The sequence below is a fragment of the Xenopus tropicalis genome, chromosome 3 (genome assembly GCF_000004195.4).
Source record: "Xenopus tropicalis strain Nigerian chromosome 3, UCB_Xtro_10.0, whole genome shotgun sequence".
Taxonomy (NCBI): Eukaryota; Metazoa; Chordata; class Amphibia; order Anura; family Pipidae; genus Xenopus; species Xenopus tropicalis.
In genome coordinates this window covers 9,903,488-9,915,438 of record NC_030679.2, presented here as the reverse complement: position 1 = coordinate 9,915,438, position 11,951 = coordinate 9,903,488, and the positions used below count along the sequence as shown (strand labels likewise).

Here is an 11,951-nt window from a genome sequence, read left to right as displayed (position 1 = left end):
ATTTTTCAGTTACAGGTATAGGATCCCTTATCCGGAAACCCATTATCCAGAAAGTTATGAATTACGGAAAGGCCATCTCCCATAGACTCCATTTTAATCAAATAATTCTAATATTTAAAAATGTTTTTAATGTTTCTTTTTCTTTCTAATAATAAAACTGTACTTTGTACTTGATCCTAACTAAGATATAATTACCCCTTATTGGGGGCAGAACAGCCCTATTGGGTTTATTTCATGGTTAAATGATTCCCTTTTCTCTGTAATAATAAAACAGTACTTGTACTTGATCCCAACTAAGATATAATTACCCCTTATTGGGGGCAGAACAGCCCTATTGGGTTTATTTAATGGTTAAATGATTCCCTTTTCTCTGTAATAATAAAACAGTACCTGTACTTGATCCCAACTAAGATATAATTACCCCTTATTGGGGGCAGAACAGCCCTATTGGGTTTAAATTATGTTTTATATTATTTTTTTTTAGTAGACTTAAGGTATGGAGATCCAAATCACAGAAAGATTCCTTATCTGGAAAGCCCCAGGTCCCGAGCGTTCTGGATAACAGGTCCTATGCCTGTGCTTAGATTTTTGTACAGCAACTCTCCAGTTTGGAACCTTAGTAGCTATATTGTTGCTAGGGCCTTGTTTACCTTAGGAACTAGGCAGTGGTTTAAATGAGAAACAGGAATATGAATAGGAGAGGGTCTGAATAGAAGGATAAAAAATAAAGTTCACAGAGTAATAGTTTTTTTTTTGTTTGTTTTTTTTGTCTACTGGGTCAGTGACCCCCATTTAATAGCTGGAATGAATCAGAAGAGGAAGGCAAATAATTCAAAAACTAAACTCTGACTAGAAATGCTGTATTTTATGTACTGAACTCCCTGTACCAGCCCAGAGAGTCAGCAGCCCTATAAACTAATGATCCTGGCCTTTAACTTTGTCCACATCAGGTCTGTGTGTCAGTGGCACTGCACATGCTCAGTGGGCTCTAGGCTGCTGTTGTTCAGATATTTACCTTTATATTGTGAGTTGGTCCCTAAGGTAAGTGTAGTGGAGATCGCACAAAACTGTTCCTGTGAGACCGAGCTAGTTAAGAGAAAAGGCTGAGGGCAGTAAATACAAGGAAGAGTCTTCAAACAAGGGGCTTGTAATGGAACCTGCTCCCTGGGCACTTGCTTCATTGCTATCTACTCCCCTTGTGCCTTCACCTGCATCATAACAATATAAACAGGATTCCACCAGAGCCTTGTGTTAAAGCAAACTTGGTACATTTATTGGTGCACAGCAAAGCACAACATGTTTCAGTCCTAATTGGTCCATTAGACCCACACTGACATGTTACATAGCACACGCAAACCCACACTGACCCATCTATTCACTCACATACAGACCCATACTTACCTATCTATCCACTCACATACAGACCCACACTGACCCATCTATCCACTCCCATACAGACCCATACTGACCTATCTATCCACTCCCATACAGACCCACACTGACCCATCTATCCACTCACATACAGACCCACACTGACCCATCTATCCACTCACATACAGACCCACACTGACCCATCTATCCCCTCACATACAGACCCACACTGACCCATCTATCCCCTCACATACAGACCATACTGACCCATCTATCCACTCACATACAGACCCACACTGACCTATCTATCCCCTCACATACAGACCCATACTGACCTATCTATCCCCTCACATACAGACCCATACTGACCCATCTATCCCCTCACATACAGACCCATACAGACCCACACTGACCTATCCACTCCCATACAGACCCACACTGACCTATCCACTCCCATACAGACCCACACTGACCTATCCACTCCCATACAGACCCACACTGACCTATCTCTCCACTCACATACAGACCCATACTGACCTATCTCTCCACTCACATACATAAACCATATAAATCAGCATCAATACTAACTGTAGATTTTGGTGCTCTGTTAAACTAGATGGGGCCCCACTTGCACAGGGCTCAGAAGGCCAGTTGGGTGTCTCTGTATATATGCATACTGTAGAGAAAGAACCCTAGTACTTACAAGATAAAGATGGGCCTATTCCACCGATATCTGGCCTAAAATTGGGCAGATCTCGATTGGTCAGGTTTGATTTTTCATCTCATCGAGCTCCGCATCGTTTTGTTTACGCAGTCTCTGATCCAACGCCGCCTGTTGTATTGTTAGAGTTTTGCCCTACGTTGGCATATCGGGAGAAGATCCGATCTGGCCAAATGAGTGAGTCTTCCCATGTATGGCAACCTTTACCGTATACCAACCAGAGGCCAATGCTCACAGTCGGCCCCAGCCTGTAACCAGAGCATCAGAGTTCTCCCAGCCTAAACATAAGAGTTACCCTATAACTGTACCTGAAACAGTGATAATTCATATGTGTGGGAAACAAGCCTCCCTTTATTTCAGGCAAGTTTGCGTAATGGCAGCAGGTTCCACGTGAGTGTGAATACACAGGTGTGAAATCACGGTGAATAAACAAATGTGCCGTGAGAGTATCCTTATCAGCTGGGAGTTTTTGTATGAATCACGTTAAGCTAATAAGTTACATTTTTATTGACTCATTCGGCTGATAATCCTCGCTGAATTGGGTGCATCCGCCGCCTCACCCAGCTGACCAATCCTATTTTTGATGTCAGAATGCTCAAGTATCTCATGAATTGCATGGCAGACAACGGATCTTGCTTGGATATGGGCAATACCCCCGGTTCTGGAGATCCTTGCTTGAGGAAGAGAAATCATTCCCAGGATAGTATCTATAGAAGCTTCTAAATATGGCAAAACTCCAGCCGATAACCCTCCTTACAACAGACAGTACCCACATAAAGCATTCTTCAACCCCCAAAGGGCAACTTGCATAAAGCATTCTTCAACCCCCAAAGGGCAACTTGCATAAAGCATTTTTCGAGGCCGTGTCTGCAATCCAATATGTAAGCCATAGGGCTCTTCATTCCCCTACCGATGGTGCCGCAGCTCCTGCAGACAGACTGGTTACATCACCAGCAGCCCCCAAACAAATGGCCGTCCCCAGCTTTAGATTCCCTAGGGCTGACAGGATTCTCTCACGTGCCTTCCCTGGTCCCCTGCTCCAGATCTTCTATCCACAGTCGCGTAACTAGACATCCCCGGGCCCTGGTGCAGCCGGACCCCCCACCCCCAGACACATTTTTTATCCGAACTCACACCGGTGTGAGCGTCCAGTGGCCCCCGAGGGGTGCGGCCCGGTTGTGTACGCAAGCCTTACCCAGGCTGATATGTATTACTGAATATAGGGAAATAGAAATACAGGTATGGGTTCCCTTATCTGTAAAACAGTACCTGTACTTGATCCCAACTAAGATATAATTACCCCTTAGTGGGGGCAGAACAGCCCTACTGGGTTTATTTAATGGTTAAATGATTCCCTTTTCTCTGTAATAATAAAACAGTACCTGTACTTGATCCCAACTAAGATATAATTACCCCTTATTGGGGGCAGAACAGCCCTATTGGGTTTATTTCATGGTTAAATGATTCCCTTTTCTCTGTAATAATAAAACAGTACCTGTACTTGATCCCAACTAAGATATAATTACCCCTTATTGGGGGCAGAACAGCCCTATTGGGTTTATTTAATGGTTAAATGATTCCTTTTTCTCTGTAATAATAAAGCAGTACCTGTACTTGATCCCAACTAAGATATAATTACCCCTTATTGGGGGCAGAACAGCCCTATTGGGTTTATTTAATGGTTAAATGATTCCTTTTTCTCTGTAATAATAAAGCAGTACCTGTACTTGATCCCAACTAAGATATAATTACCCCTTATTGGGGGCAGAACAGCCCTATTGGGTTTATTTAATTGTTAAATGATTCCTTTTTCTCTGTAAAAATAAACCAGTACCTGTACTTGATCCCATCTAAGATATAATTACCCCTTATTGGGGGCAGAACAACCCTATTGGGTTTATTTAATGGTTAAATGATTCCCTTTTCTCTGTAATAATAAAACAGTACCTGTACTTGATCCCAACTAAGATATAATTACCCCTTATTGGGGCAGAACAGCCCTATTGGATTTATTTCATGGTTAAATGATTCCCTTTTCTCTGTAATAATAAAACAGTACCTGTACTTGATCCCAACTAAGATATAATTACCCCTTATTGGGGCAGAACAGCCCTATTGGGTTTAATTAATATTTTATTGATTTTTTAGTAGACTTAAGGTATGGAGATCCAAATTACGGAAAGACCCCTTATCCGTAATACCCTTGGTACCGAGCATTCTGGATAACCGGCCCTATACCTGTATGTCTTTAAGACTTTAATGGCACTTTGCCAAGGTGCCCCGAGGTTTCATCCAACTATGTTATTTATATAATCAGATAAATTAGGTTTAACAGGACACACGTGGATCACGTTCAGCCATAATGCCTGTATATAACCTGCCTAACTGCTAGTTGACCCAGAGGGAGGATAAAGCTCTCTATTTGCTGCAGGGGGGGGGGATTCCTTCCTGACTGGACCAACTGGTACCACGATCTCCCATAACCCTGTGTTCAGCCGTCCAACCCAGTCTTGGCGCTATCTAATCAGTCAGTACAGTACAACCAATCAGTGTTTTTACATATTTCTGGTTTGATTCCTGGAGCCCAGTTGTATTTGGGGGTACAGTTCCCCTTATTATAGGGGGGCATTTCTTGCTGGGGGGGCAGTCCCAGTAGGGCCCTACTTTCCCCAATAGGCAGGTGTCGTGTAGATCTGTTTTTGGCCAGGAGATTCTTATGGTTTGGGGCATTACAGAGAGGGGGGGTTGCCAGGCTATGATAGTATGGATGGTACAGGCCGAGGGCTCGGGGTACAGGGCTTGTTGCTGGTTACCAGATGGGTAACTGGTTTAGCCTTCAGTGTAATGGTGAGTACATGGCGTGAGTTGTTGCCTTATATATCAGCGCCCCCTGAGCCCCCACAGTACTGTAATCTTCTTTGCAGCTACAACTCTGTGTGTTTTGCCTTTTTATTGCCTCTGGCTATAATACCTTGAGCCTTAAGCTGCCCATACGCGCACCAATCATATCGTAGGAAACCTTGTTCGGTGCGTTTGGGGAATCCATGGGAACCGGTATCTCAGGCTGCGGATATGGGTCGTCTCATCAATCAGCCGGGATAAAAGATTTTGATCTGTAACCCACAAACACTAACCCACTGCTGTCCCGCAATACCCTAACCCACATCCCACTGTAACCCACAAACACTAACCCACTGCTGTCCCGCAATACCCTAACCCACATCCCACTGTAACCCACAAACACTAACCCACTGCTGTCCCGCAATACCCTAACCCACATCCCACTGTAACCCACAAACACTAACCCACTGCTGTCCTGCAATACCCTAACCCACATCCCACTGTAACCCACAAACACTAACCCACTGCTGTCCCACAATACCCTAACCCACATCCCACTGTAACCCACAAACACTAACCCACTGCTGTCCTGCAATACCCTAACCCACATCCCACTGTAACCCACAAACACTAACCCACTGCTGTCCTGCAATACCCTAACCCACATCCCACTGTAACCCACAAACACTAACCCACTGCTGTCCTGCAATACCCTAACCCACATCCCACTGTAACCCACAAACACTAACCCACTGCTGTCCCACATCCCACTGTAACCCACAAACACTAACCCACTGCTGTCCTGCAATACCCTAACCCACATCCCACTGTAACCCACAAACACTAACCCACTGCTGTCCCACAATACCCTAACCCACATCCCACTGTAACCCACAAACACTAACCCACTGCTGTCCCGCAATACCCTAACCCACATCCCACTGTAACCCACAAGACATTAACCCACTCCTGACCCGTAATACCCTAACCCACATCCCACTGTAACCCACAAACACTAACCCACTGCTGTCCCGCAATACCCTAACCCACATCCCACTGTAACCCACAAACACTAACCCACTGCTGTCCCGCAATACCCTAACCCACATCCCACTGTAACCCACAAACACTAACCCACTCCTGTCCCGCAATACCCTAACCCACATCCCACTGTAACCCACAAACACTAACCCACTGCTGTCCCGCAATACCATAACCCACATCCCACTGTAACCCACAAACACTAACCCACTCCTGTCCCGCAATACCCTAACCCACATCCCAATGTAACCCACAAACACTAACCCACTCCTGTCCCGCAATACCATAACCCACATCCCACTGTAACCCACAAACACTAACCCACTCCTGTCCCGCAATACCCTAACCCACATCCCAATGTAACCCACAAACACTAACCCACTGCTGTCCCGCAATACCATAACCCACATCCCACTGTAACCCACAAACACTAACCCACTCCTGTCCCGCAATACCCTAACCCACATCCCAATGTAACCCACAAACACTAACCCACTCCTGTCCCGCAATACCATAACCCACATCCCACTGTAACCCACAAACATTAACCCACTGCTGTCCCTTACCCGCAATACCATAACCCACATCCCCCTGTTACCCACAAACATTAACCCACTGCTGTCCCTTACCCGCAATACCCTAACCCACATCCCACTGTAACCCTCAAACATTAACCCACTCCTTACCCGTAATACTATAACCCACCCTAACCCTCAAAACGTTAACCCACGCCTGACCCTTAACCGCAATACCATAACCCACATCCCACTGTAACCCACAAACATTAACCCATTCCTCTCCTTGACCCACAATACCATAACCCAATACGTTAACCCACTCCTGACCCGCTGTGCCGTAACCCACATTCCACTGTAACCCACAAACATTAACCCACTCCTGACCTGCAATACCATAACCCACATCCCACTGTAACCCACAAAAACTAACCCACTCCTGTCCCGCAATACCATAACCCACATCCCACTGTATCCCACAAACACTAACCCACTGCTGTCCCACAATACCCTAACCCACATCCCACTGTAACCCACAAACACTAACCCACTGCTGTCCCGCAATACCCTAACCCACATCCCACTGTAACCCACAAACACTAACCCACTGCTGTCCCGCAATACCCTAACCCACATCCCACTGTAACCCACAAACACTAACCCACTCCTGTCCCGCAATACCCTAACCCACATCCCACTGTAACCCACAAACACTAACCCACTCCTGTCCCGCAATACCCTAACCCACATCCCACTGTAACCCACAAACACTAACCTACTGCTGTCCCGCAATACCCTAACCCACATCCCACTGTAACCCACAAACACTAACCCACTGCTGTCCCGCAATACCATAACCCACATCCCAGTGTAACCCACAAACACTAACCCACTCCTGTCCCGCAATACCATAACCCACATCCCACTGTAACCCACAAACACTAACCCACTCCTGTCCCGCAATACCCTAACCCACATCCCAATGTAACCCACAAACACTAACCCACTCCTGTCCCGCAATACCATAACCCACATCCCACTGTTACCCACAAACATTAACCCACTGCTGTCCCGCAATACTATAACCCACCCTAACCCACAAAACGTTAACCCACGCCTGACCCTTACCCGCAATACCATAACCCACATCCCACTGTAACCCACAAACATTAACCCATTCCTGTCCTTGACCCACAATACCATAACCCACCCTAACTCACAATACGTTAACCCACTCCTGACCCGCTGTGCCGTAACCCACATCCCACTGTAACCCACAAACATTAACCCACTCCTGACCCGCAATACCATAACCCACATCCCACCCTAACCCACAAACATTAACCCATTCCTGACCCGCAATACCATAACCCACATCCCACCCTCACCCACAAAACATTAACCCACTCCTTACCTGCAATACCATAACCCAGATCCCACTCTCACCCACAAAATATTAACCCACTTGATGGCCCTAGAGTAGCAGCATGGGAATCCATGATCAACAAAGCTATACCCCTATACAAGCTAACGTACATAAGGAGGGGGTGCCCTCAAAAATTTGATAAAATATGGTCAACATGGATAGACACAGAACCCCCCTAAGATATGCAGGTCAGGGAGGTACCCCTCCCATATCCCCCCCTTTAATAACCTACACACCCAGACACAAGGTAACAGTGTAACCCCAATATCTCACTAAGGCCCTGAAGGGCAGGCTAGTAACCAGAAACACAGCTTGAATGGCAAATAGCATCGGTATCTGCAAAGAAGGCACCGCAATGTTATTATTGTTATGTTGTTATTTACTTTATTTACTTTCTGTACAACAAGTAAATGACAATGGAAACAATATACTGCAAACTATGTACATTTACACTCAATAAAAGAATTGTTATAAAAAAATATATATATATTAACCCACTCCTGATCCCACAATACCAAAACCCACATCCCACCCTAACCCACAAACACTAACCCACTCCTGACCCGCAATACCCTAACCCACATCCCACTGTAACCCACAAACACTAACCCACTCCTGTCCCGCAATACTATAACCCACATCCCACCCTAACCCACAAGACATTAACCCACTCCTGACCCGTAATACCCTAACCCACATCCCACTGTAACCCACAAACACTAACCCACTCCTGTCCCGCAATACCCTAACCCACATCCCACTGTAACCCACAAACACTCACCCACTCCTGTCCCGCAATACCATAACCCACATCCCACTGTAACCCACAAACACTAACCCACTGCTTTCCCGCAATACCATAACCCACATCCCACTGTAACCCACAAACACTAACCCACTCCTGTCCCGCAATACCATAACCCACATCCCACTGTAACACACAAACACTAACCCACTCCTGTCCCGCAATACCATAACCCACATCCCACTGTATCCCACAAACACTAACCCACTCCTGTCCCGCAATACCATAACCCACATCCCAGTGTAACCCACAAACATTAACCCACTCCTGACCCCCAATATCATAACCCACATCCCACCCTAACCCACAAGACATTAACCCACTCCTGCAGTTGTTAGAAGATGCTGATATCTATGATGAAGAGAACATGGAGGGCTGCCATCGGGACCACGATGTTTAAGATGTTTGTGGGGGCCCAAGGATGGTAATTAGGCCCCCTATTTATGCCCCCGACCCTCCCCCGATGGCTGCCTTGTTGTTCCCGTTTCAGTGCTTCGTTCCTAAGGAGAGATTGTTCAGTGTTATCCATGGAGTAGGTGAGTATATAATAATTCTGCAATTTGTTCCTTTTTACTGTGACCCTGACCCGCAATTCCATAACCCACATCCCACTGTAACCCACAAACACTAACCCACTGCTGTCCCGCAATACCATAACCCACATCGCACCCTAACCCACAACCATTTACCCACTCCTGACCCCGCAATACTATAACCCACATCCCACCCTCACCCACAAACACTAACCCACTCTTGACCCCGCAATACATAACCCACATCCCACCCTAACCCACAAACACTAACCCACTCTTGACCCCGCAATACATAACCCACATCCCACCCTAACCCACAAACACTAACCCACTCCTGACCCGCAATACCATAACCCACATCCCACCCTAACCCACAAACACTAACCCACTCCTGACCCGCAATACCCTAACCCACATCCCACTGTAACCCACAAACACTAACCCACTCTTGACCCCGCAATACCATAACCCACATCCCACCCTAACTCACAAGACATTAACTTACATCTGCAGTTGTTGGAAGATGATGAAGAGAACATGGAGGGCTGCCATCGGGACCACGATGTTTAAGATGTTTGTGGGGGCCCAAGGATGGTAATTAGGCCCCCTATTTATGCCCCCGACCCTCCCCCGATGGCTGCCTCGTTGTTCTCGTTTCAGTGCTTCGTTCCTAAGGAGAGATTGTTCAGTGTTATCCATGGAGTAGGTGAGTATATAATAATTCTGCAATTTGTTCCTTGTTACTCTTTGCATTTATATGCATGTTTTATATCACGTTCCCTTTTGCTGCTAATTTAAAGGCCAACTACAACTGTCTAATAATAACATGTTCTCCCCTCTCAGATGTTTGTCTCTCCTGTAGATTTAGCCCAGTTTAGTGAGCTCTGCCCTAATCCAATCTTAGTCTTTATTCTTGGTGGCTTTAGTTATAGAATGATATTGTATGTAGGAAAGCAGGAGAATATTGTAGGAATGGGAACAGTAAATGGTTACAGTCTGTGCATCACATGAACTATAATGAGAATGAGCAGTTCCCCTACCTCTGTGCAGGTGTTGGGCGATATTCCTCTGCACCCCCCTTTCACCCCGGAGCTCGGCAATGAAAGGGTGCGTGAGGAGCTGCCTTGCAGATGGTCTCCTGCCTGGGTCTCTCTGCAGGCACTCGCTGATAAAGAAGCGGAACTCGTCGCTCCTGGAAAAAAAAATGGTGGTAAAATTATAATTGTTTGTGTTACATTTCCCAGAGTTCACAGTGTGATGACTCTGATCCTGCCGCTCTGTACCCAACCCAATCACAGCACAGGCAGCAATAGGGGGTGAGCCCCTTCCCTTCTAAGGGTTCCACTGCTCTGCCTGAAATGGGGGGCTATTGCACTTACTTGGTTTTGCCTATATCTTAGCCCGGCTTGTATTGGCTGCCAGATACCGGCCCCAAGATCTCAAGCTCAGCACGAGAGTCTGCATTTGCGCATAGAGCTACACATATTACGCATCACCTTCACCCTTATTTCAGCCCGGACTGGGATACAAAATAGGCCCTGGCATTTCATATACACAGAGGCCAAAACAGCCCCCCAGCCCAATAAATAGCCACTGCCTATGGCATCTCACAGCATTTACCTGCCCTCACTTATTTCCCATTTATCCCTTCCCCATCCTTACTTTACCTCATATCCCAATGTCCCCCTCACCATAAAGTCTACATTGCCCATTTACCCACCTTTCCTGACTCTCTCATTCACACTCTCCACCTAACTGCCTATTCTATTTCCCCACCCTCTGCACCTAACTGCCTATTCTACCCTCTTGCTGCCTTTTCCTATTCTAGTGAAAGTGACTCACCAATTGCCCCGTGATGGTAATGATGGAATAGGACCGGTTGTTATTTTCTGGATCAGCTTCTGCTTGGGAAGTTTTCTGAATGCTAAGATGTAAAGATACAACACAAAAACATGATGATTTACTTAAATTGACATTTTTACCCTACAAAGGTACTTGCCAGGTTTTAGTTACCAATTCTTAACATTTCTGTTTTAAATTCTTATTAAATGGGTACATTTTCAAGTTTGAAAAGTCGAATTCTGAAAGAATTCCAGTTTCTTTGCCTCAAAAAATTGTGTATTATGGAAACACAGCAAATTAAAATGTTAGTATATCCGCCCCTTTGTTTTAAATATTTCATAATATTCTATTTTACAGCGTGACACATAAATGCCCCCTGCCCATTCTACTAACAGTTCTACATGCAGTACAGTACACACACACACACACACACACACACATTAGGGTTTACTTACGGAGATGTCCTTCCGCCATTTCAATGGCTGCAATCCCTAGGGACCAGATGTCAGCCTGGATATTACAATATGGGGGAAAAGACGGGTATTAGAGAAGATTATACACAGAGTACATGAAAATAATTCCAGTTGCAGATGATTTGGATACTTCTGATACCTATCCACCCACACCCTGATAGTGATTCTATTTGGCTTGCACAATAACAAATCCATTAGAAGCCTATAATCCAGTAGTTAATTGCCATGACTTTTATGTCTAGAAAATGACCCCAAATACCCCAAACTGAGAGTCTGGAGTGTTACATGGAGTGAGACATCCCCATAAAGCATAAGCAGTCTAATGGAGTTGGTTTCTATTATTCTTGTGTCCTGCACTTAAAATGCATTTCACTCTCTCATTT

The 11,951-nt window shown here is 45.6% G+C and overlaps 2 protein-coding genes across 4 annotated transcripts in view; one reads left to right on the top strand and one right to left on the bottom strand.

The window, feature by feature from the left end:
• ccdc77 (coiled-coil domain containing 77) overlaps window positions 1-11,951 on the top strand; it is a 32,745-nt gene extending 20,794 nt beyond the window's left edge. For 2 of the 3 annotated variants that reach the window (XM_002941895.4, XM_004912480.4), the window contains exon 13: window positions 10-171. The gene's annotated coding sequence lies outside the window, so the exon portion shown is untranslated. Of the gene's footprint in view, window positions 1-9; window positions 172-10,303 lie in introns of those variants that run through there. The other variant, XM_031898642.1, reaches the window with a different exon arrangement.
• Window positions 9,919-11,628, bottom strand: LOC116409683 (serine/threonine-protein kinase 3-like). The gene is made up of 3 exons (XM_031898645.1): window positions 11,551-11,628; window positions 11,096-11,177; window positions 9,919-10,445 (listed from the first exon to the last, which is right to left on the bottom strand). The coding sequence occupies exons 1-3, from the start codon at window positions 11,567-11,569 to the stop codon at window positions 10,154-10,156; spliced, it is 393 nt and encodes a 130-aa protein (XP_031754505.1). The 5' UTR covers window positions 11,570-11,628; the 3' UTR covers window positions 9,919-10,153.

What these genes read in the sequence shown, in the direction of transcription:
- LOC116409683 (XM_031898645.1), bottom strand. An exon ending in TTACCATCACGGGGCAATTG is followed by an intron (nt 10,446 to 11,095) that starts GTGAGTCACTTT and finishes TTTTTTTTCCAG; the next exon opens with GAGCGACGAGTTCCGCTTCT.